The 24920-nt window shown below is 36.7% G+C and overlaps 1 protein-coding gene across 1 annotated transcript in view; it reads right to left on the bottom strand.

Moving 5' to 3' along the window:
• LOC133524797 (uncharacterized) overlaps nucleotides 1–24920 on the bottom strand; it is a 52324-nt gene that overhangs the window by 23484 nt on the left and 3920 nt on the right. The window contains exons 6-41 of the mRNA XM_061860941.1: nucleotides 24405–24657; nucleotides 22955–23137; nucleotides 22638–22870; nucleotides 22075–22288; nucleotides 21536–21712; nucleotides 21026–21258; nucleotides 20692–20837; nucleotides 20318–20448; nucleotides 19423–19611; nucleotides 18634–18848; nucleotides 17904–18139; nucleotides 17621–17751; nucleotides 16987–17175; nucleotides 15721–16460; nucleotides 15360–15609; nucleotides 14942–15124; nucleotides 14521–14780; nucleotides 14157–14325; nucleotides 13734–13900; nucleotides 13270–13513; nucleotides 12969–13103; nucleotides 12410–12621; nucleotides 11974–12110; nucleotides 11681–11811; nucleotides 11018–11233; nucleotides 10474–10678; nucleotides 9538–9678; nucleotides 8925–9064; nucleotides 8421–8648; nucleotides 6817–7061; nucleotides 6254–6478; nucleotides 5353–5473; nucleotides 4493–4683; nucleotides 3865–4003; nucleotides 1511–1709; nucleotides 948–1149 (exon numbers count right to left, since the gene is read on the bottom strand). Of these exons, the coding sequence (XP_061716925.1) occupies nucleotides 948–1149; nucleotides 1511–1709; nucleotides 3865–4003; nucleotides 4493–4683; nucleotides 5353–5473; nucleotides 6254–6478; nucleotides 6817–7061; nucleotides 8421–8648; nucleotides 8925–9064; nucleotides 9538–9678; nucleotides 10474–10678; nucleotides 11018–11233; nucleotides 11681–11811; nucleotides 11974–12110; nucleotides 12410–12621; nucleotides 12969–13103; nucleotides 13270–13513; nucleotides 13734–13900; nucleotides 14157–14325; nucleotides 14521–14780; nucleotides 14942–15124; nucleotides 15360–15609; nucleotides 15721–16460; nucleotides 16987–17175; nucleotides 17621–17751; nucleotides 17904–18139; nucleotides 18634–18848; nucleotides 19423–19611; nucleotides 20318–20448; nucleotides 20692–20837; nucleotides 21026–21258; nucleotides 21536–21712; nucleotides 22075–22288; nucleotides 22638–22870; nucleotides 22955–23137; nucleotides 24405–24657 (7410 nt within the window). The remainder of the gene's footprint in view (nucleotides 1–947; nucleotides 1150–1510; nucleotides 1710–3864; nucleotides 4004–4492; nucleotides 4684–5352; nucleotides 5474–6253; nucleotides 6479–6816; nucleotides 7062–8420; nucleotides 8649–8924; nucleotides 9065–9537; nucleotides 9679–10473; nucleotides 10679–11017; nucleotides 11234–11680; nucleotides 11812–11973; nucleotides 12111–12409; nucleotides 12622–12968; nucleotides 13104–13269; nucleotides 13514–13733; nucleotides 13901–14156; nucleotides 14326–14520; nucleotides 14781–14941; nucleotides 15125–15359; nucleotides 15610–15720; nucleotides 16461–16986; nucleotides 17176–17620; nucleotides 17752–17903; nucleotides 18140–18633; nucleotides 18849–19422; nucleotides 19612–20317; nucleotides 20449–20691; nucleotides 20838–21025; nucleotides 21259–21535; nucleotides 21713–22074; nucleotides 22289–22637; nucleotides 22871–22954; nucleotides 23138–24404; nucleotides 24658–24920) is intronic.

Genomic DNA, 24920 nt, shown 5'->3' on the forward strand with positions numbered 1-24920 from the left:
GTAATAAGTATCTTGTAATGCATTTCTACCCACTATGAATTTAATAACATGTTTTTTGTGTACACTGTATGCTTAGACTTAGTTTTAACATGTGAATTTTCTCATGTAAGTGAATTATATAATTCTTTATGAGAATAAAGTTCTTTAAACCAATCCAAAAAATAAAGAATCTTTAAAACATGCCAATACGAGTCAAGGCACGCGTCCCCGTGAATGATACGATCTATACTATGATAAATTGTGTTGCGGGTTAGATTACAATCGATTTTTTTCTTGCTCCCATAAAATACTTGCGATTAGTTTGCATACTCGTACCTAACTTAGCGAGTGTATTCCATAGGTTCAAATTCAATGCAAAAATATAGTATTCTATACAATCGTGGTATAATAGAGAGCTTTTCAGTCGAGTACCGTGTTTAGGCAAGCGAAGCTTGCTGAGTTGCCTAAGTGAGGTTAAAAGCTTGATTATATCACTATTGTATAGAATACTTTTTCTTAAGAGTCATCAAAAATAATATTATTTTGACTATCAAACCTAATAAGTAATGAAAATTGGTAAGTTACTAAGTATACAAAAATGTATTACAAATTACCGCTATTAAAAATCGAAGTAAAAAGCAGAGTATATAGCTCGGGCATCAAATGGGTTACTTTATGCCTTTTGTTGTAAAATAAATAAATAAATAAATATTATAGGACATTATTACACAAATTGACTAAGTCCTACAGTAAGCTCAATAAGGCTTGTGTTGAGGGTACTTAGACAACGATATATATAATATATAAATATTTATAAATACTTAAATACATAGAAAACACCCATGACTCAGGAACAAATCCATGCTCATCACACGAATAATGCCCTTATTATTTGAACCCGGGACCATCAGCTTCGTCATCACTACCCACTAGGCCAAACCGGTCGTCAAATCTCTACTATTACTTACGTGAGCGTAGTCTTCCCAGCGCCATTATGCCCCAGCAGCGTAGTGACCTGACCCTTATGCAGCTCTATGGACACATTATCGAGCGCCAGTTTGGGTCGGCGGGAGCGTTCGCCGTATATCTTGGTCACATTGACGATGCTCACTCCCGCCTTCTCGCTGGACGTGGTCGTGTAGGTTATGCTGCTGCTAAGGGTCTTTAAACCTGCAATTGGTTAAGGTTTGTACATAACAAGCTCAAAACATTTCAGCCCATGTTCAACAAACTGCGAAATTAAAGGATTTCTCAAGAAACATTTCGTAGGGGGTTCTTAAAATCAGTGTACAGGTTTGAAAGGGTTGGTAAGACTTTGGTCCTGCCAGACCTTTCAGACCTGTCAGACCTTTGGGTCTGCTTAAGAGCCAACTACCGCCTTAAGTTACCCTGTAAATAACAGGAAGGTTTGAGGCTCCCCAGGTAGATGCCCAGAAAGTAGAGATCTGACAGTCTTGATCTTCGTTCTGATCAAGTTCTACCAAGAAAAAGTAGGAAGTAGAGATATAAGTAGGTATACACCACTACTTACCAAAATATCTGTCAATCAGCCATCCAATAACCAAATAAAGCAGCCCATCCACTAGCATCATAATGGCTGCCAGTCCAATGCTCATGCCATCACCAGGTTGGGAGGCCCAGAGGTCAGACCAGTGCGCGCCGACACCAACGGCTTCTAAGCGCGCTATGAAGAGCAGGGAGTAGGAAAACGCTGTCGACATCGAGAGGCACTGGAAACAAAAGTGGTTTTTGTAGTTCGACACATTAGCTCGGAAAGAGTAAATAAATACCATGGGAAAATCTTAAATTTCCCTAGCAATATACTACTCCATTTATAAGGACTAGGGCGTCCTCCCGGGAAATACCGGTTCTCGATTTCCCGGGAAATCCCGGGATTTATTTGGAATCCAAAGAACCGGTACTGAGCACCGAGTCCCGGTTCTCCCGGTTCCCGCCATAACATCAAATAAACATTTATATTATCAGTAAAATTAACGCACCGGCAAGTTCGGCAGCGTCGTATTTGTCGTGAAGCGTGCGATGCGACGTTGCGACACTTGCAACATCGCTTATTGTCTTAACCACCCCGCCCCACCCCGCATACCTGAGCTTACTAAATTTTCCATATTCACTCACTTGCTAACAGAGCAGCAACGTTATCGCATTATTTTATTCTGAAAGAGAACCTGTTTTTTTCTTATGTGCCCAGTGGTTTGTGGTGACGGTGAATCTTGTGAAGTGGAATAATATGTTAAGGATAATAATTCTGAATACAGTAACGGTAAGCAAATTTGTTTTATTTATATTGCTTTTATTGTTGTTTCACTTTTAATACCTATACAGCTATGTACAGACAGGATTTTTTCATCCGCAGGATATATATGCAATCGATTGCGAACATCTCTAGGTGACCGTATCATAGACGCCATTAGTTTTCTTCGGACATATTATCAAGAAAAGAGATGCAAATAAAAGTATTGGACTAAGTACTAGATTTAGTTAGACTGATTTATACATATCATCTTAAGTTGACATTTAATTGAAGTAATCATTAGCGTTTCGTCAAACAAATTCGACATATTTACATAACTAGTCAGATTTTGATTTTAAACTTGTAGGTGTAATTTTGCAAAAGTTTATTATTTTGTAAGATTCAAATGTTAGATAAGGACCTGAAATACCTGATTGTAATTTGTTAATGTTACGTTTAAGTTTCCGTAATATTGATTACTTTTTACTCAGAGTTTAATAAATGTTATATACAAACTACAATGTTTATGTATAAAACTATAAATCACATTCTTGTGTCTAATTGTTATTGATCTCCAGTTCCATCCGTTCTTAAGCCAATGATTAGATTAGGTATTTGATAAGTTCTTTATGTTAAATTATTTATTTGTGAGGTGATTCTATTTTTGTTAAAAAAAAGAACTGTATTTGTTTTAAGTGTGTTGATTATTATATTACTGCAATGTTACAATTATCTTAAGTTAATCACATTTGAAATAGAAAAAATATTGAACTATTATAATTAGACTGATTTATATTATTTAAGTTCCCATTTAAAATTAAAATAATGATTAGCGTTACGTCAAGTAAATTCGACGACATCTTACATAAATAGTCAGGTTGAGATATTAAAATTTGTATAACTTTGCACAAATTGTTTTTTTTTTTTTAATTACAATATTATGATAATTATGATATTGTGAACATGATAAGAATGTTTAAAATATTATGGTGTTTGTAAGTATTACTTACTACACATGATTCATAACATTACGATTATGAATATTATGATCAATGACACTGTTAACTGATTAATCAATTAAGACTGATTAAAGTCACTATACAGACTGATTTAAGTGTATTATTCCTAAAACTGTTTTTTATTCTATAAAAAATTCTTAATTATTCCTACGATTCCTTTTCATTATTATTAAAGTTAGTGGCAAGATTCACAGTTAAATGATGTCAAACAAAATATATAAAAATAATTCAGCTCAGTAAAAAGAACCGGGAGAACCGGGAATCCCGGTACCGGCTCCGACCCGGTACCGGGAAATGAAAAACTAGGAACCGGTCCCGGGACTGCACGCCCTAATAAGGACTATGCGCGATGGAGGTTCTGCTAACTTTGTGACTTAGGGAAATAAAAAAAAACCTAAACTCGACATCTCGCCACTTCACGCCAATAAGCAGGTGCTGTCTCCTGCAGTGTGCTGTCTCCTGCAGTGCACGCTCCCTTCATTTTTTTGGAAGGTCAGCCATATTCTGGCCTTTTTAGAATACTTAACTAGATATTATTATTACTCCGCGCCAATAAATAGAGGGTTGGTTGCTGCGTCTTATAGTTTATGCATCTCGTAATATTAGAATACTCACAGCACACAGCCTGGCGTTGAGCGACAACAGTGCTTCAAGAGACAGTATGAGCACGTAGGGCATGAAAGTGACTAAGTAAGCCAGGGCCGATGTCACTGCCGCTGAGCTTGCCGTTGAGAACAGTTTAGACATCGCATAACTGAAAACAGAAATCAAATGTCTATAGGGCTAAGATGGTCGGTTTTTTATCATCTGTCATCATGCCTGTCACGTTCTAACAACTTAACAAGTATGTAAGTACGAAAGTAACGTAGGACATGACACGTGATATGAATGCGACCATGATACCGCCGATAAATAAGCAAATCATGCTACCACAAATTTACATTTTGAGAACCATCCATGATATTTCAAGCGTAAACAGTAAATAGCAATTACCCCAGCCGCATAATATTACTCGTAACTGGTAAAAATTTTAAACATGTCCGTAGCAGAAAATTTCTACTAGAAATACATTTCTTAAGCGCCTTTGCGTAATATCGTCTACATATATAACTCACCAGAACATAAGTACGGAGTAGGTAACCATATATGAGTTATGACAAGCAGCGTAGCAGTAGCGTGAAGTCAGTGCGCGGAAGCATGCCGCTGGGTCAATCCCACCAAAGAAGATTTCTATATGGCTTACCAGAACATAAGCACGGAGTAGCCATATATGACCAGCAGCGTGAACAGTAGCGTGACGTCAGTGCGCGGCAGCACGCCGCTGGCCGTCAGCGCGAGCGTGACGCATGCCGCCGTTACTACCAGCTCCACTAGTGACGTGACGAACCAGGACAGCGTGTGATACGCCAGGTTCACGCCCATTACGGACATGAGCTGCGGGATTGTAAGGCAATAAAAATAATTAACAAAGGCACCATTTAGACGGAGCTGATTTAAATTTGCAGTATTTAGCCGATCTACGGAATTCATTGTATGTACTCTGTGGTTAGGAATGTATCGAATCATATTAATACTGCAGGCAAGTTCTCGCGCCGTCTAAATGGGGCTTTACGCCATTTACACTTTTCACATTCTGATCATCGGCATCGGAAACACAAAAAGTTAGACGCTTAAAATAAAATGTCCCTGCTAATACATGCACACAGCGGCAAAGTGTAAACGGCATATAACGATACAGCTGGTCTGGCTGGCTTATATGTAAGTCAAGAGCAAATATTTTGCCGTTTCTGGTGCTATACTTCGACAAGTTATTCAATATCTAATATTTTTTATAGCATCTACCACTTCCGAAATAGGTATTAGGTATGTAATTATTTTAGAAGAAAGAAAGAAAAACATAGACTCAGTTTACTTGAATTCGTGCAAAAAATCGTGTCAAATCCTTAGTCCTTCTAAGAACCACTTAGATCTTAGATTATGCATAAGTGACGGACTGATGAACCTCACTCAGTAGTAAACGTGTTCCCAAACAATAAATTTTAACGATGACAGGCGGTTAGGTGCTACCAACCCTTAGTCTTAGATCAAACGTAAAAGTCTTACCATAGTGTTCCCAGATTCCTTGTCAGAGACTATAAACCGCACGGCTGATGCCACAGTGAACAGTAGCGAGAAGAAAAACACTACAACCAGCGCTTGTGATTCGTACAGAGACGACTGGAAACTAGGAGAAAAAGAAAATAAATCTATTTAGGACACTCACCTACAATATCGCCAATGTTTTTTTATACGACGTCGGTGGCAAAAAAGCATACGGCCTGGTAAGCATTCACCGTAGCCTATAGACGTCTGCAACTCCAGATTAAACATACTTTCGTGACTTAAAAGATCTCCTCATAGATGTCAACCGCGGTTGGTCTTCCATAACTATCCCGACGCACATAGTTGATAGTGAGAGAAGAACTCTAGTAACTCAAGGTTTGTTCAAATTAAAGGAACTTCAGAGCCTTGAGTAGGGAGACAAGTCGTTTTGTAGTCTTTTTGGACAGTCGTATTTACTTTGTAGACGAAAACAAGGAGTCTCACACAAGTTTCCATTTCTAAGCATGAGGACTACAAAAACATGAGTTTTTATCAATAATAGTTTATATAGGTACCTAGAGTGCGACATAAAATAGTAGAAAATATATGAGGGCGCTATTTTCTTCGTTACTGTCACATTTTTGACGCAAAATGCTTAAACATGGCAACAATTTTGTATGGATATTGTTTAGTTCCATTTTATTTAATTTTTACTCTTTCATGTCGTACTGTAACTGATGGCTACTGTACTGCAAAATTAAGATCGTCTCTTTTAGAAAGTAGCACTAATAATATAGTTCAAGGTTCAATCCATCATCATTTACCCCCAACAACTGTCAAATATAACTTTAAAAAAAATCATACAGGCAAACTACCAATTAAGACAGGCGACACGATTAAAAAAAATCAAGTTAGCACTCACTAGTCCTTCCTATAACACGGATATGGTGTCTGCTGTGTGTACACCGCCCACTTCTCGACCATTCGAGAAGCAATGTCACGCTTCTGAACCTTGTTCTGGACGCTTCTAGAAGAATTAGCGGCCAGCTTGATGATGGAGCTGTCGATCAGGTCCTGGATCTGGACGAAGCCGCGGAAGTACCGCATGTTCTCGAGGAAACTATCTTCGGGGCCGGGAGTCCAAAATCTGGTGCAAAAAGTAGAATTATAAATCTTTTTGGTAAATTATCCTCTTGAAACTTTGGTATCGAGTTCAGTAGGACCTTCAGAGCTACCAATTTGACCCCCATGTAGGCCATGTTTGGTTAGTGAAATTTAATCCCTTCGGAAAAATAAGAAGACATGAGTCACACCAGGATTTCGATGCCGCTGGTCAGTACAGTTCATTATGTCTACTGCCATGGAAATAATAATTGATAAACATTAAATCATCATGAAAAAATTTTCATGGCGTCGTTCGCGGTTTTGAATACCACAATATAGTGAATAATCTTGACGAGCTCACATTGAAAACGAAAGACTTACTGATTCCGTAATCTCGTAGTAGACGGCACACTTTCTATATCCATACGGATCTTGTATTCCACACTGACTGGACTCCCGGCCTCCTCGTCCACATTCATGAATACGAGGCCAGCGGAGAATTCGTTAATCCTCGTAAGTCTGACTGCCTCGTGGGTGAGCTCCTTCTCGTCGGGCATGGGTCGGAAGCGGTCCATGTTGATGCAATGGAGTAAGTCTGAGCCTTTGCGGAGCATGCTGCCTACGTTCTGAATAAAAAAATTGTCGTGATTTTGATTTGAACATTACCTAGGAACAATAAGAATTTGAAATAGAGGTGGACTGTCAAAGAAAATTATGTAGCCATAGTTAATTTACTGCCATCTTTCGACACATGATTAAAACTTTCAAAACGCCATTTGACTTTGATCCTTATCCTTTCACTAATAGATCAAAGGCCAAAGGTTAAAGGCATCGTTTCACGCGATGACGCCACAACCTTTAGCTGACGCCAATTTAGATTTTTAACAAATTTAACACATATCAGTGAAATAATAAGAATCAAAGTCAAATGGCGTTCTGAAAGTTTTAATCGTGTGTCGAAAGATGGCAATAAATTTACTGTGGCTACAAAATTTTCTTTGACAATCCACCTCTATTTCAAATTCTCTTTGCTAGGAATAAACACCAGTACGAGTAACAAATCATCTCTTTCTTCGGAACGACGAGAATGTTTCGAAATACATGAAAGTATGATGCTCCTTGAATATTCTCTAGGGACACCGACGTCCGATTGGCTAAACTATATCCCACAAATATAACTATTAGTATTTTCATTTTTATTTGAATTTAAATTAGACATATTATTTGAATATGACGGCCTCATAGCCTAGTCGGTAGTGACCTTGCCTACAATGCAGGAGGTGCCGGATTCGAAGCTTGGTAAGGGCATTTGTTTGCGTTGGTTCTGCAGCGGTATCCTGCGGTGATGCCGGTCACTTTCGCACTTACATACTTGTTAGAACGTGGCACTGACAGGCATGGTGACAAGCGATAAAAATGCGACCGTGCTAAGCCCGCTGGTCGCATTTTTGTCACTTGACATGTCATGTGCCACTTTCGCACTTAAATACTTGTTAGACATGATGACTGATAAAAAACAGATCACGTTATCCCTACTTAGTTTGTATGTTTTTTTTATGTATATGTACACATATTTATATATAACTATATATATCTTCGTCAAGTACCCACAACACAAGCCTTACTGAGCTTACTACGGGACTAGGTGGATCTGTGTAAAAGTGTCATATAAAAAAATAATTATATATTTAGAATCCAGCACATGGATTTTTTTGGTAAAGGAAACACCGTAAAAAACCGACATACCTACATATCGAAGAATTTTTATCCACATTGGATCTAAACTACTCGTGCTATAGCCCAACCCTTCTCGTACAATGTGAGGAGGCCTGTGTCCACCAGCAGCGGTATCATGGTCGCATTTTTATCACCTGTCATGCCATGCATCACTTTCGCACTTACATACTTGTTGGAACGTGACAGGCATGGTGACAAATGATAAAAAGCCGACCATCTTAGCCCAGCTGTACGGCATATTAATTTACCTTTAAATCTCCGAATTCATCAAACAGCCCATCTACATCCAGATCAGGTACAGCAGCGTCGCCAATGAGATTGTTTCTCAGCTGCCCAAAAGCTGGTGATGCTATGAGTCTCCTCAACACAGCGATGCCGTCTCGGTGTTGGGACAGCTTGTCGATGGACGAGAACGCGTTGGCGAATGAGTGGACTAAGCCAACTAGTTTTTGCATGTGAGAGTAGGTGGAGTTTGCCTGAAATGTCAAGGGTGATTAAGACTTAATCTTCTTTTTCTTCCTGTGGCGCTACAACCCTTTGTGGGTCTTGGCCTATTCTACAGTGCTTTTCTATTTGCTCTGGTCCTTTGCCTCCTTCCTCCAATTTGTGTAGGTACTTTCCCATTTTTCGAAGATCAAGGGAGATTAAGAAGCGTTGTTAAAAAGAAAGGTTAGATAATTATATTAGTATATATAAAAAAATGTTGTACGTAAATTAAATCTTTTTAAATTATTTGTCGTATGTATTCTTACCTGTCGAATAATTTTCTCGACCATCGGATTCACGGGAGTGTACAATATCTTTCCCATAATGATGGGCTTTATATAACTCCATACAATTTTGCCACCGTACATGTTTAGCACTTCCTTGTAAATAGAACGGCAGAAATCGGCTGCAAAATAAATTAAAATGTGTATATTTAATTGAACGTATTTGGGGAGAAAGGGAAGTGCGAGTGATGATGATTTACTAAAAGCAGTTAAAAGAGAAGTTATGGACTTGAAAGGGCTTGTCAGTGATGGTGAACGAGAAAGAGAACGCGTCATCAGCGCTATGCGTTAGTAAATATACTTTACTACACCACTAATGAAAACAAATTCTAAAATAATTTTACAATGTAAATAAAGGTGCAAGCGATCTCTTCTACAGAACATAGGGTATCAGGATACAAAAACACAAAAGCTTTTAGAAACTTTGTAGGGAAAAATTACGTAATTCGTGACCTTCCGCTGTCAAACACTATTTTTGTTAAATATTGAGGATTCTGTAGGTACGTGGTACTTTTCTGTGTCTATTCCATGTTAAAGCTCTAGTCTAGCAAAGGACTGCCAGCTGATAATAAAGATGATCATAATGTTAACTCACTTGGTAACACTTCCAACTGCATTGGATCTGGTTCCTTAGAAAAGTCAGTGGTCTCAACAATAGCCTTATAGAAGCGATTGTCCAGTACCTTCATAGGCGTGCCGCATAGCATATTCCCGGCAGACGCCAAGAAACTCGATGCTGGAACAAACGTAATCAGTTTACAGCATAATTTGATCCCATATGATCAAAATCAAACCGCAATGAATATCATCATTGGCCACTACTATAAGTAAACGATAGTTGCAGCGTTGAATAGAATCAGAAGGTACATTGTGTGGAATTTATGGTAAGGCTGTTCACAACGTCTCCGATGACGGTAAAGTCCGATAGCAGATTGCCACTGTCTGCCGCAAACTTCGATTTTATATTCCACGGTAGTTCCCTTGAGGTACGGGTCTGTGTTTCCGATGATCAAATCCGTCACTACTCCTAAAACTTACGTTATAAATAGTCTACCTGAATCCAATGAGATACGAGCCATATTTTTAAGACAGGGATGTCGCGGCAGAATGTTAGCTAGAGTTGGTGAGAAGTTTCTACTAAATGACTAATTTCTTTAAAACTTAGTCTAGTTCAAAAGATTGGGACTAAGACTCGAGTCTTTACAAACACTATTTGATGCAGCTTACAATTTGGCTAGACAAATTAGTAAAATAAGAACGCCAAGAGTGAAGAATTTCGAACCATGACCCGCCTGCTCCTATCTTTATCGCACGAAATTATATTGCTATCCCGCCTATGATGCCAGCGGTCATTGACACTGTTCAAAAAGAAAAAGAAAAAAGAATGATACTGTGCGAGCGGGACAGCATTGACAGCAATATAATTATGCGCGTGCGATAGAGATTAGAACTGGCGGGCCAATGTAGGAAATTGTTCGTGCTTAGCATCCTTACTTTATATAAAAAAATATAACTACCCAATCATACTTACAAGAAAACAGATTGCCGACAGACGTGAAATCAGCCAGCTTCTGGAAGATTGGTTCGTTCGCCAGCACCTCACTGAGGTTCCCCACATTATCCTGGATAATAGGCAGGAGTGACGCCATCTGTGGGTAGCTCTCCAGGACTATGGTTCCCTCGTCGGTAGTTAGGTTTGCCGCTGAGTACAGTTGGACGAGGAGGATTGATGATATCTGTGACGGAACGTCAGGCTTTTTATCAGAAATTTGAACGTATCTTTTGTAAGGCGTAGGTAATTGTAACTGTGTTAATTTATGGAAAGAAAAATCTTTATCGACATAAAATCTATAGGCAATATCGTAGTCTTTAATGGATGCAGTAAAAAAATTCAATGCTTTGGGATACACTGTACTAACTTTGGCACTAACAGGCTGGGTCTTAGATTTTTGAAATGACCAGTGGGGTTTACGAAATGTCAGTTACTTCTAAGTAATTATCTTAATAAATTAAAGTGGGCAATCGATTGAGGTCTTGAAAAAGCACCTCAAACATAACGATGTTTTTCTACGCACCTTATCCAAAACGTAACTAAAGTTGACGTTCTCCATCAACGCAGGCACAATTTGCTTCGCCTGTTCATCTTCAATGTTGCAGAATTGTTCTATAATAGCACCATAGACGTCGTCTAAAGTCACTACGTCCACGTTGGCTGGAATGATGGCTTGCGACATGTTTTCTGTCTGGCAGACGAAGCTGGCAATTTGGTAGTCTGATTTTGGGGTTATGATCTGAAAGAATGCAAACACTAATATAATTATGAAATGTCATCCTTCGGCATACTCCTAAATTGGGTTCCTAATACCCCTAGATCTTGAACAGATAGGATGCAAGTATTGGATGAGGGTAGCACACTACCGGCCGCTATGGAATTTCTCAGAGGAGGCCTATGTCCAGCAACGTCTATTGGCATGATTATATACCGGTATGTCAGCCAAGAGACGTCTGCTGGACATAAGCGTTCTAAAAGATTTTTCAGTTCAGTATTAGAAGTACTTACCTATGACTTATTTCGTCTTGTCTTGAGGCTGTCGTAATAATAAACTGACCGGTTCACGTGTTTTTTTTCCGTACCATTCCAAGTAACCAATTGTTGGATGGTCCTTTTTTGTTGGCTTGGCTTTCAATTGGCATATTTATTTGATCTATTTCGATTTAACTATCTGAATAAAACATACCGGCTTAAGGTTGATGTATCCCGCGTGAACTCTGGGCGCTGCGATCGACCAGAAGTTGGTGTTGTTGATGCCAAGTGCACTAAGTGCTGACTCCAAGCGATCCGGCGAAGAAAACAATTCTGACACGTCCACTAGAAAGATTTATGGTTTGTAGGAGGAAGGTAACTTATTTTAGATGGCACTCTGCATGATAGTAACTTTTTTAATATACCTAATTCTTGCATCAACAAAAATCAGAGGGTTATAAAAATTTAATCTAGAATCAAATTGTAAAACTTTTCCAACTTCCTTACCTCTAAGATCATCTTTTTCCAGGAAATAGTTTTTGAAGTCTTGTATTACTCTTAACCCATTAGTTAGAAATGTTACATCTGCTTCCAAAGAAGAGTCTTTCAAGATTGGCTGGAGCTCTTTTATTATACTTTGTAAACTGAAAAAAAGTTATTTTGTTATTTCTTTAGTCATCTACTCATCACGAACAAACACGTAAATAGAATCAAAAAGATAACCAAATCAACAAAAATATTGGTGTCACTATTGTGTTTGTGTTTGTCATTACAAACAGTATGTTTTTTAATGTATGTGAATAAATTTGGATTATTTTGTTTTTGTGTATAGGCTGAGATTGATAATTCAAGAAACAGGGAATATGTAGCTTAATAATCTAAATAGGTACTATAAAACAAGGTTTTCGTCAATTATCGATAGCAAATATGCGACAAAATTTACCTGTATATGACACTATCCAGAATCTCATCAGTAAGCAGCCTCATAACGAAATCCAGCATGGCCGCCAACCTTCCCTCCATCAGAGCCTGGACGTCCATGCCACTGGCAACGCCGAGGAGACGAGCTAAGTGGCTTATCAGCTGTTCTACATGTTCGATTATGGATGTAACGAAGGAGAGACGCCAGAATTCAGCAATCTGTAGGGTTGGTAGCTGGAAATTTAAGTATTCTAAGTCAGTCTCTAAACAAATAGACCGTAAACTACGTAACATAACTTTTGTCCCTGTTTTTAAATATTGTCCTTACGAAAATTGAGCGTCAAGGAGGCAAATATAATTCTACGCGGCTTGAATTGAGGTTAACTAGGCAGGTATATCTAAAAAGATATTTGGCATTGGGTCCTATCCCTCATCTAACAATGCTTAAGGAATACATATATAAGATAATCTACCTTCCTGCATAGAATTTTGTCTGCAGCTGATTGTACATGGGTAGGCAATATCTTTAAATTTTAGTAATTGAATAATATAAGGAACAAATACCATTTATTCTAACTCACCTGTTTTTCAACCAGAGTTTTGTTCAAGTTATTGTTAATAACTTCGATGATTTCACTACAATTTATCTTTCCCCAGACGTTGCCATCGCTGTTTCGTACTTTCACACAATCGCTAAGTTCCTTGCATCGATTGATCTGAAATATTCATTATAAGTTTTTTTTTAAGTAATTTCTGGGAAGTAAAAATCATAAAAGAATATCAAGTTTTTCACGTTATCCCTCGTTCAGTTGATTTTGTAATTTTAGCTTAGCAAGAATAATGTGCAATGTTATCGGACATCCATTAGAATGAACAACTTACTGTCCGCAAATTAATTATTATATCATCGACGTCTATTACACCCTGTCCAATTGTCGTTAACTCCTTGGCCAACTCATTATCCTTCTTCAAATACATCTTCAAAGGCGCCATCACGTCAAGGTTGTGCGCCACATCAGATAGCAGCTTCTTCATGAAAGGTGTGTCACTGATTCCTTCTATTTCTTTTACATGAGGCAGCTGTGCTCGAAGCAGTTTTAAGGATTGTGCTAATACTTGTGCGAATCTGAATTTAGTTATAAATAAATTTTCATTTCCATTAAAAAAAAGATTCCAGTGGTTCTCTCGGAAAAGTGTCGAGCATTACATAACAGCATTCATGTTTGGAAAGATCAAATAGGACAGTTACATAATCTTGTTGATATAAAAAATTGAATAACGAAAAAACAAACACTGTGGAGAGAAGTAAAATATTGAATTATTAACATTATAAACATTACACTTACATGGTGGCGTTTCCAAACGCATTGCGACTGACGTTTTTCGCAAGGCAGTCGGATAATTTAGGTGAATGATTGGACAAATCTTCGAGAAAGTGTAATTCTACGTGTTCCAGAAATTCATTCACTGCCTTGTTTAGCTCGTATTTGGTATAGTTCCGTGTTGACATCAGCTATTTGCAAAAAAAATCAATATAGTTAATTTTGACCGACACTATACTTAGCTTAAAGGGCAAAAATCACCATTTCATTCTCAACGACAGCAAAGACAAATTTTTGTTTGCAACTAAAAATATATTAACTTTCATTTAAGAAATAACCAAATTCTGGGTTTGATGTGCTTTGTAAGACCCAGTTTTTTCATGCAGATCATGATGAAGATAAAAGTCCGCATCTCCAGGTAGGTACTTGACAATTTTATCAACCTACCTCTCTGAGTGCCATGTCCCAATGGAAGTTGTTTTTTAAAGCCTGGTATATATCGTCCATGCTCATTTCATGCAAATGGCACAGTAAATTGTCGTACTCCTGTTTTTTGAATAACTGAAGATTTAATTGCTTGAACCAAGTCGTCAATGGAGAGCAGATCGAACATTTGCTAAAACAACAAAACATCCATAATTCCATAGGTACCTTTAGCTCTGATCTCCTAACCATGCAGATAATCGGTGAAATGATTACGCAACAAGGATAACCACTAATTTTAGTAAAAGGTATTTTTTTTTTCTTGAAGACAAGAGTTTAGTAAATTTGATATAATAAGGGTAAAATCATCACAATAAATATCGCAAACCTGTTGTTCAAAAAAAGTGTACCAGCATCAACAATATTGGTTAAGAATCCAAAAGCCATCTTCGTTATAGACTCCTGAGACAGCAAGCTCATTGCTACCATTCTCACGTGAACTAGCTTCTCTTCCGTTACCCAATCGGGTCTCAAAGGAGTTTGCGGGCCGTTTTTCACCAAGTCAAATTTGGATTCAAAGTTTGCTATGTCTAAGTTTAGGGAAGTATAGTTGATTTCTTTAGGCAGTTTAAGATCCATGTCGTAACCCTGAAAATACAAGATTAACCTTGGTAAAGATTTTCTATAACCAGTTTTAAAAAAAAACGCCATGATATTATGGTGTAATAATGTAATAATAATTATAATGAAGGTATTATCGATGATAACAACGATCATGATAATTATGATTAAGTATCTGAATAAATTACCTGAGATGCTATTACAAGCAGTGGCAATTCCTTGAACAATTCTGTTTTCTCTTCCATACACAGCTGGTTTTTCAAATCAGAAATTATTCCAGTTTTGTCTGGAACGTAGTCGGATAGAGTAATGTTGGGGAGGCACAGAGCATCTGTATTGTTCACGTTAATATCTCGAAGGAGGCGGACAAACTAAAAACATACAATGTGAATGAAGAGTTGGTTACATTGGCCAAGCTATTAAATGATTTTCCAATTCGCTATTTTATAACTTTCTACCAACGAAAATAAAAAGTTGGAGGATGTTTTATTTTTATTAGTAAAATTACTATGGTTTCATTTAAGATTAAGAAGAAAAAGTAAAACTGAAAACAATTTAAGTGTTAACATGAATGTTTGTAAACATGATACGAAAATGATTACTCACATGAATTTGATCAAGATTCGTGACCACGTCATCGACCATATCAAAGCTATTTTCTAAGTTGTCGAAAAATCTTGTAGCGTACTGTCCATTGTAGATATTCCTTAGGTCTTTCCACCAATTACCGCCGGAGATGAAACTAAGAATAACATCTTGATGCTGAAGAGCAGAATGTAGGTATTTGAGGTATATTGGGATTCCCAGGTCGTAGGAATACTTTATTGAGTGTTTTAAATAATTGATAATTTGAGTCCTGTAATGAGAAATTGGACCCTGTATATTGTTCAAGTAACTTCTTGTCAAATAAAGGAGAAGAAAGATCGCATATAAAAGAGGCAAACCAAATCGAAACAAAATTCAATACCTTTGTTTAAGAAATTCTCCTACGTCTGTTAAATTACCTACTACATCTTGTTGCAAAATGTCCAGCAAATTATATAAACTACCTCGTGTGAGTTCATAATCTTCTTTAACAGTGTCTTCAACTGCATCATAAACCACTCGGAAATTCTTGGCACATAACAACACTTTAGTCCTTTGCATGTCAAGTAAAATATCTTTCTGTGTTTCATTATTTTTCAAGTTATCACACATTTCTGTCATACCATTGGTTAATGTGTAGTTATCATTATTTTGCCACAAAACATTCGTAATCAAATCAAAATGCAAGGCTACAGCCTCTGTTGGTCTTCTTTTAAATATTTTCTGTATGGTAGTCAAATCGTTTTCTATTACTTTTACGTCATCATCGGTTAACTCTTTAGCGATATCATCAACATTTAGGCTTTCTGTAGTAGTGTGAAGTTTGTTTACGATAGCCACTATTCTGGCTAAATAAGCAGTAGCTGCAAATTGTTTTGCATTTATTTCATTAAATAACTTATATGATGTATCTGTTTTATTAACAGTATAAGTTAAAATTGAATTAAAGTTAGCCTCAAATTTGCTTTTCATTGTGCTTAGTTTAAAGTCTTCTTCAGATAGAATAGCGACATTTTTACTAGCGATATCTTTTAGCAGAGTTGTCAAATTGTTTACTTTGTCGAAAACATCTTCGAAATTACTTATCAAATTACTAGCATTTACGGTGAAGAAGTAGTATTGCTAAAACACAAAAAGAATCAATGTAAATGAATAACAATTGAATATCTACTTGATATCATTAATATGTCTTATCGGCCTTCTTGTGGGATTAAATCTACAGTCTAACATTTACCACCGAGCTTTAAATATCAAGTAAGTTAAACAGTTGTAGCAATAAAATAGTGGCTCAGAACTGAATCATAAAAATCATATAACTTTCATGCAACAGTCAGTTAGGATTCAAAAATCGCTGCACTACTCGCAATTTTGCCATCAAGCTGCACTCATGGAAAACAGAAGATGGTGAAATTAGAAACACTAATAAATTAGATTAACCTTATTGAGTTTCGGCTCGGTAGAATTGCCTTGAATTGTTTTAAAACAAAACCAGTCGGTAATAAAAAATGACAAAAACATACCTATCTATCTTAACATTCCAACTTTGCTATGGCAATTAATGCGTTATTGCAACTAGGTAAGTAGAACCAACTGAAAACATATGGAAGGAAGTGTCTAGTTAGTACCTACCAAGATATACTTTACTCACCGGTTTCGACACGACATCAAGCAATGTGTTATCGCCTCTCGGCAGCGAGATCCAGTACAAGAGCGACGGGCAGATGTACGGTTGGACTCTGCGGATGCTAGCAGCGTCAATGCCGCTGCCAGGCGGCGGGGTTAACGCCGACACTAGGGCGTCGCAGTCCCAGAACTGAGATTGGGATGCTCTGCGTACCTGTAAGGTAAAATAGAGATGATTTAGATGAATATTGCAAGCTATTAAAAAGTGTCGTTGGACGAGATTTATTTAGAAGTACGTACTGGGCTTGAGTAAGTAAAGAGGATAGATTAGCAATGCGATGAATTGATTAAGGAGATTGTTGATAGTAGAGGTTGGATAGAAAAGTTGGAGGGGAAAGACCGTAATAGCTTACGTTCCTAATATATGCATACAAATTTGGAAAATGGCGTATAAAATAAAGTTTAATGTAATCACACTAAAGTCATTAGTATCTTATTATCTTTAGGTCAAAAATATTTTAAAGTGAATTGTTGTGCTTTCAAAATGCGAATGGATTATGAAATGACAATCCAAACGATCGGGAGAGCTGCTAAATCAATCGATTGAAAAGTTATTAACAATTATAATTATTGCCTCTTTTTATATGTGGAATACTCACTTGGTTCATGAAACCATAATCCCAGTAAGAGTTGAGCAATACTCCGATGAAATCGGTCATCTTATCATACAACATGTAAAGGCCAGTTTTCTTCGTGAAGCCCATTATTTGAAGCAGGTTAGCGTCCGGCTCTGAAATCAAGAATTTATACTCCGTATATTTTGCAAAACACAATCAAGTCTGCGAGATAATCAGTTATCTCAACAGTTGTATCCAAATTCGGTTTTTATATTCAAGACTAATATGTGACTGCAAGTATGAAAACATGACGTATTATTCTTACCATTAATTTCATAGAAATAAGTATGAAGATCTTCAGCCATATTTTTGACCAGAACAGACAAGAACCTAAGAGAGTTCTTAACAGCACTTCTCAAGAGGAGCCTGCAGTCATCCTCTATGTATGCAGCTGTTGAACATTTCACGTATTCTTCCCATAGGCTGTTCAAAGGTACGTTGCCATGGGCTACTGGTGTTACAATTGAGTCTAAGACGAAGTCCAATTTTGAGAAGAAATTTCTGGACAAACAGAATTGAAAGGGTTAGTAAATACAATATAAACGCATAAGTAACTAAATTCTTGCAACCACCGATTTTTTGGATCCGATATTATATACCACCAAAATACCACATACTCGTAGCATGGAAAGTTTACTTATATACGAAACACACATATCAACTTAAATTCATGAGGTATCTTATTTTTGGTTGTGTGTTTTTAGTTAATATGGTGGTCAGTTAATATTATATTAATGGCAAACAGGCACACATGTCATCAAACAGTTTTGCAGGAAACTGTATTAGATTATAAGTTTATTTCATGTAATAATAATAAATAAAATAAAAATAAATAAATAATAATGATAATTACAGTTGTCACAACACTATAATCAAAGGGTTCCATATGCACTTTGGCGACCCTTTAAAAACTGTACCCATTATGAAGAACCCTTACTGTAGTCCCATGATAGAAAATGCCTAAAAATATAAACAATACTTAGGTCTCAACTTACCGTATCTCAACATTTTTTCCCCTCAACGTCTGGTGGGCATATCTCCAAGCCGAAACGAACGTTACAGGTCTTTCTGTCATTTCAGAAGAATCGTTCACTATTTCATCTAGAACGTTTTTGAGGGCTGCTGTATCTTTTATCACAGAATCGAATGTTGAGGAGAACTTCAGAAATATGTGTTGATATGGTGCTGTGGTGTTCCAAGTTTGTATACTCTGGAAGATAAGAGGGTATTAGGAATGTGTACATTGACCAATGAAAATGACCTTAGTCTGACTTGGAAAAAAGGTTCATTAAAGTAAGGACGCTAAATACGAAGAATTTCGTACATTGATCCGCCTGTTCCTATCTTGTATCGTATCACGTAATTATTTTGCTGTCCCTCCCAAGATGCCGGCGATCAATGTCACTGTGCGAGCGGGATATCAATATATTTATTTGAATGCGGAAGAGATAGGAACAGGCGGGTTAATGTACGAAATTCTCCGTGTTTAGCATCCTTACTTTAGTAGTTAATCAAACGACACTAAAGGAATATCAATGAGTTTGCGAGCCAGTGGTAGCGGGTCAGAGACATTGCGTCCAGTACCGATAGTCACTGGGGCTAAAAAGTTCTCTAACGAGAAAGAAGATAAGTACTATTTAAGCACGCACAAGGATAAAGTAAGCTCCTAACAAAATAGAATGATCTGGTCGAGATAGTTGACAACCGTTAGATGACGATTCTTTCGATTGTTGATGATGCAACAATCTTACAAAAGACCATCCTATATTTAACAAGTATCTTACAAGATTCGTCAAGTTTTTCTCATTGAGATACTCGATCCACTCCAGCTGGAAGCTTCTATCCAAACACAGCACTGTCTCAAGTGCCTCCACGGCCTCCTTCGAGCTGTCCGTGAGGTCCAGCAGATTAGTCAGGCTGTTGGAACAAGGCCATGGCGGATCCTCGTTGAGTGCTGCTATAATCGGTTCTATCTGGAATGCAGTAGCTATATAAAACACTGATTTATACTTTCTCTATTTTAATACATTATTATTTAAGTAAACAGGACTTAATCGCGAATAATTAAGGTTTAAAATTACCCATTGTCCTCATAGCCTTCGAGACACGAGGACAAAATCGTTTTCGAAACATCGCAGGTAATCTTAAAGTTTAATTATAGGTACTCGATTAGCTAACTATATATATAAGTGTGAGTTATTGCTAGGATGGTCCGAGTCCGGGCCAAGGCTTTATCATGTGGTGCTTTGTATAGAAACGGAAGTCTCAGACGTCTCGACTAAGACCCGGGCCATTTTAACGTGAGTCGATCATCATTAATTCAACATGGTTTTATTTTTTTATCATCTGCAGTGTTAAAAAAAAAACTTTTGGAAATTATGCCAGAACCTCCAATCAAATTACCCTGTGGACTTTAAGATAATTTTTTATTGATTTATTATAAACTGACCGGCGATTGACCCTCGTCACACCAGATGGAAAGTGAAGACAGATACTAAGATGGAGCTCACCGGTTCAGTAATAGCCTATTCACACTTGCTTTCAAGAGACCGAGGTCATATTTGTCAGGGAATACAGAGGGCGGGAGCATATTCCATTCCTTAGCAGTCCGCGTCAAAAATGTGCTTACATGTATTTGGAACTCGTAATTTGCTTAGGCAACACAGAAAAGGTACTCACATCAGTATTATCACTGGCAAGGATTAGAGAGGCATCGGCAATCAAATGAGGCAGATTAGGAATCAGCCGACGAACAACCTGCACCGTGGTGGGAGGTAGATCTGAGGTATAAGATTCGTTCCGGGATAGAGCTGAAAACAGATAGAAATTGCTTATGATTCAATCAGATTACAGTTAGAGATAGTGCATGTCAAAATTTATAATTTGATAAATTGTTGATGTAGAGAAGAAGATACGGCAGGTAAGAATTTTAAATCTGAAAGATGGATTAAAGAACTTGTTACAAATCAAACACCTTTCCGTCCTTTTCGATAAAAATATATTTTACATATTGCAGCTGTTGGGATGGTACTCATGTTAGTAATAGTCTTTACCTGCAATGACTTTAATGAACTCTTCAGCTACCGCCAGAGGTCCAGTAAGCATACCGAAGCTGCCCTTCACTTTCATCCAACCCTCGCTGGTCAGATTGAAGATCTCACGATCCAGGAGGTCCAACAAGCGAAACCCAAACTTAAGGCTGAAACAAATTAAAACTAGCGTCATTTATAACGATTAATGATCTTCATATATCATTGGCAAAAAATACAGGTTAAACATCGTAATTATAAATAACAGGCAAAATGTGCCAATGATTTTCCGCGATACCTGGTTGAATAACTTTGTGCCAGGAATAACCCGGCGCAATCTTACTAAATTTGGACATACCTTAAATGCAAGCTTCTTTGTATATTGTTCTTTCCAAACCAAAAATTCTTTGCTTCGTCCAATAATACTTCAAGTTCTTTCTGTGTCTCTTGATCCATCCCATAGGTTTTAAACTCGAACAGATAAGTGTAGTCTCTGTATAAAGTGGCATACAACTGTTTGACTCCGTTGATGAGTTGGGTCCATTTTACCTCGTCTAGCGCGCTATGTTTAGAATTCTTTACCTTTTCTATCTGGAACAAAATGTATGGACTCAATTCTTAATAACGTTATTCTATTCAATTTTGTAGTTCAACTGGAATGTCTGGAACATGATATGATGGAACGAAGTTGCATCCTGATCTAGTAGTAAGTTAAAACAGATTTAGCAACAGATGTTGTTATAAGATAGGAAAATTACTTATACCCAAAGTTCTTATTGAATCCTCTTTAGGACCAGGAATACAAAATATAAAATGAATTTACAGAGACAATAATTAGAGGATACCATACCGGAATGCAAAAACTTACAGCTTTTCCAATTGATGAGTTGCTTAGGAATCCTTTTTCGATTGCACTGGACATTTGACACAACGCGGAGATCAAACGATTGCTGTCTACTGCTGATGGCATTAATATAAATGAAGATGCCCTTTCAACTCCCCGACATAAAATGTCTTCGCTATGTGTCGATAAAGATCTATAAGTCTGAAAAAATGTACTCACATTATATTTCACGATATTAGTAGAGACCAAAGCCAGTCATAAAAGAAAAAAGTTGCGGATCAATAGTGTAATCATCATCTATAAAGTCTAGTAGTGGTAGTTAGTTAGTGGTGGTTCCGATTACTTGCTATAATTTAAACACTATCTATTTATCTATGTCTGATGACGTCGTCAATGTCATCACTCATCAACTATTTACCGATACTAATGACTCATTAGCATCGGAATGATCTAATGATTCTAATGAATCCCTATATTTTACAAAATTGTGCCTCTTACTTTCTCTTTTATGAAAATTATATTCTTACATCCTGTTTTACTAAAGTTCATTTCCAAGAACCAACCTTTTCTTCATCCAAAGCAGTCAATAGCACAGTCTTCAATACGTCAGGATACATTTCCTTCACCTCATCTGTCACGTCTGTCGGTGTGGTCGCAAGCTGGGCATTCAAAGCCATCAACATAGTCGTCGCATCGATCAAGACTGGAGTTATCTTGAAGTCCAAGATCGTATTTTGTTTGACTATCTCTTTTGCTAAAGCTCCATGGAGGGTTATTCTAAATACACATTTTATGTTTTAGTTCACGTAATAAACAATGTAACAATAAAAATAAATGTAGTATCGCTTGTACACGTATTTGCTTGATAAAAACACTTAATAATGACTTCTTAGAGACATGATTAATTTTATGACCGACACAAAGCACTCGTCTCTATTACCTTTCCTATTCGTTTAAAATTAGTTACATTTTTTGATAAATAGTAGAAAAATATCCAACTTTCGTCTTCATTTGCACACCATATAGGTAAGTATTAGAGATGTAATTTTTAATTTTAAATGAATATATTTTAAAACTGTTGTAAATAATTTGAGGTCAAGGACAAATTTTCTTAAATCTCACTTACAATATCAGATTCCTCAAATTAGTCTTATTCTGAAATGTTTCCAAAAAGTTTCCGTTTTTAGTGCCATCAAGCAGTGTCCTCCAATCAACCTTAGTTTTGTGCTCAGCGTTTATACTAGTCAACGTAAAGTAGAAATCCTTAAGAACTTGAAAATCTTTGTCTATCGTGTAAAGTTGACTGCTTGTGTCTTTTCCAACAGTTTTCTGAATTAATAACGATGCCATATTGTTTATCTGAAAAAAAATGTCTTTATTAGTAAGGGAAGCTAATAGGCAATTATTTCAAATTAAAAAATACTATAAATGACTTATACTTACATTATCTCTAACGTCAAAGAAACCAAAAGATCGTATTAGGTCTGAAATATAGTTTTTCCAAGCGTCATTACAGAGTTTACCCTTCAGCATGTCTGCGTCGGCATTTGATACCACAAAGAATCTTTGTAGCTTTAGTCTATCGCAAAACAGCTGTCCAGGGGAATTAATTTTAGAAGTGAAGATCTGTGAATAAAATTCAGTTCAATATAGAAAGCTCAACAGAATAATATCGCTGCATACATAGTAACAAAGATAGTCATGCCATAACTCTGAAGAGAACCTATTTTAGCTCATGATTTAAGAAGACTTCTACATTAAATTATACTTTTATTAACGTTGTTAATAAATAAAAATATAAATAGAGAGAGGAGAGGAGAGCTATGTCAATATGCTTGCCTTGCTTGCACGATGGAACAAACAAGTTAAGCTGACGCGTTTTAAAGCTTACTGTCAGAGTTTTTACACGTGTAGTCTGCGGGCAAGCTTTACGCAAAGGGCATACAACACATTGCGAGTACAGTATAACAACACCTTAAGGATGTTGTTGAAGCTGCCTAAGCACTGCAGTGCATCTGGCATGTTTGCCGAAGCACGAGCAGATGATTTCTTTGCCATGAGGAGGAAGAGAATTGCAACAGCCTCCTTAGGGCGTTGGGAGGGCGTCTCGACTGTCCCATAACTAATACTGGGTTGAGGTTGTCATTGGCAGGGCAAAGTAATGTCCAATCATGTTGTTAGTTATAGTTATACAATAGATATAGTTTAGTTTTATTTTCATTCTAACGTAGCTATTGAGTTTTGCGTGTTACTAACTAAAATATCGATCACGTAAACAGGTCTGAAATAAAGCATTTTTATTTTATTTTTTATTTATAATATTCACAATTATATATATATATATATTAAGTAGCACCATTTGATTAAGTAGCACTCCGTTATACACCGTGTTTTTTTTCCTTTAATTTCAAGGGTGCATTCCTGAGCTTATTATTAAGTAACTTTCTCAAAGACACCGGTATTCTAATTAACTCCATTTCGGAGATAATCAATAATTTATTTTTATCTTAAAAGGCCCTTACGAGCGTATGCACTTGCCTTAGGGCCTTTTTACATATTGATTAGTGTTTAGTACGAGTGTATACATTTGCTACTAAACGTAAGTACTATCTGGGACGATAGATGTTTGAAATGACATTGATATGTCACAGTTTTCAATTGTTTGGTTGAATTAAATGTAATGCCCATGTTACAACAATGCTATATGCAACATTTAATAACTTTTTATAAAAATGAAAAAAATTAAAAAATGGATTTTTTTTATATATAACTATGCCATTTAATTTCCTTAAACGTACTTACTCATACCCCGGAGTTAACGGAATTCAATAAAAACACGGTGTATAACATACTAGGTATTATTTTATTTCAGTCACATATAACAATGGCGTACCTGAGTCCTCTCTGCATCAGATAATGCTTCCAAACCCTTCACTACAATTGGAGCTGGAATGTCCAGCAATAATTTAAAACCTTCAGAGTTCCGCAAGGAAGTATTGTAAGCCACCTCTTCTACATGCATGTTGGTGGAGACGACTTTATGTGCTCCTTCGATTAGTTTAGTCAGCAAAGTTGAATAGAAGAGAACGTCTTGTTTTTGGCCATCCGGAATCCACTTAAATATTAAATTGGCGAGTTTTGATAATCTATAACAGAGAAATATTTTTTTTTCTTTTTAAACTAAAGTGCTCCTTATGATATTTTTTTAATGTGTAAAATAGTTGCTTAATGTAATGTAATGTAAAAATAATATTACAATTTTATTGCCAAAAATATTTAATTCTTGCAAATAATTACTTACATTAACTAACTAAGTCATACCCGTTCCTTCTCGCCCGTTGGTTAATTAGGAATAATACCTATATAAAAATTTGCAAAACAATATGAACGAGTATAGTTGAAATAAAAA

Source organism: Cydia pomonella, chromosome 14 (assembly GCF_033807575.1).
Source record: "Cydia pomonella isolate Wapato2018A chromosome 14, ilCydPomo1, whole genome shotgun sequence".
Classification (NCBI taxonomy): Eukaryota; Metazoa; Arthropoda; class Insecta; order Lepidoptera; family Tortricidae; genus Cydia; species Cydia pomonella.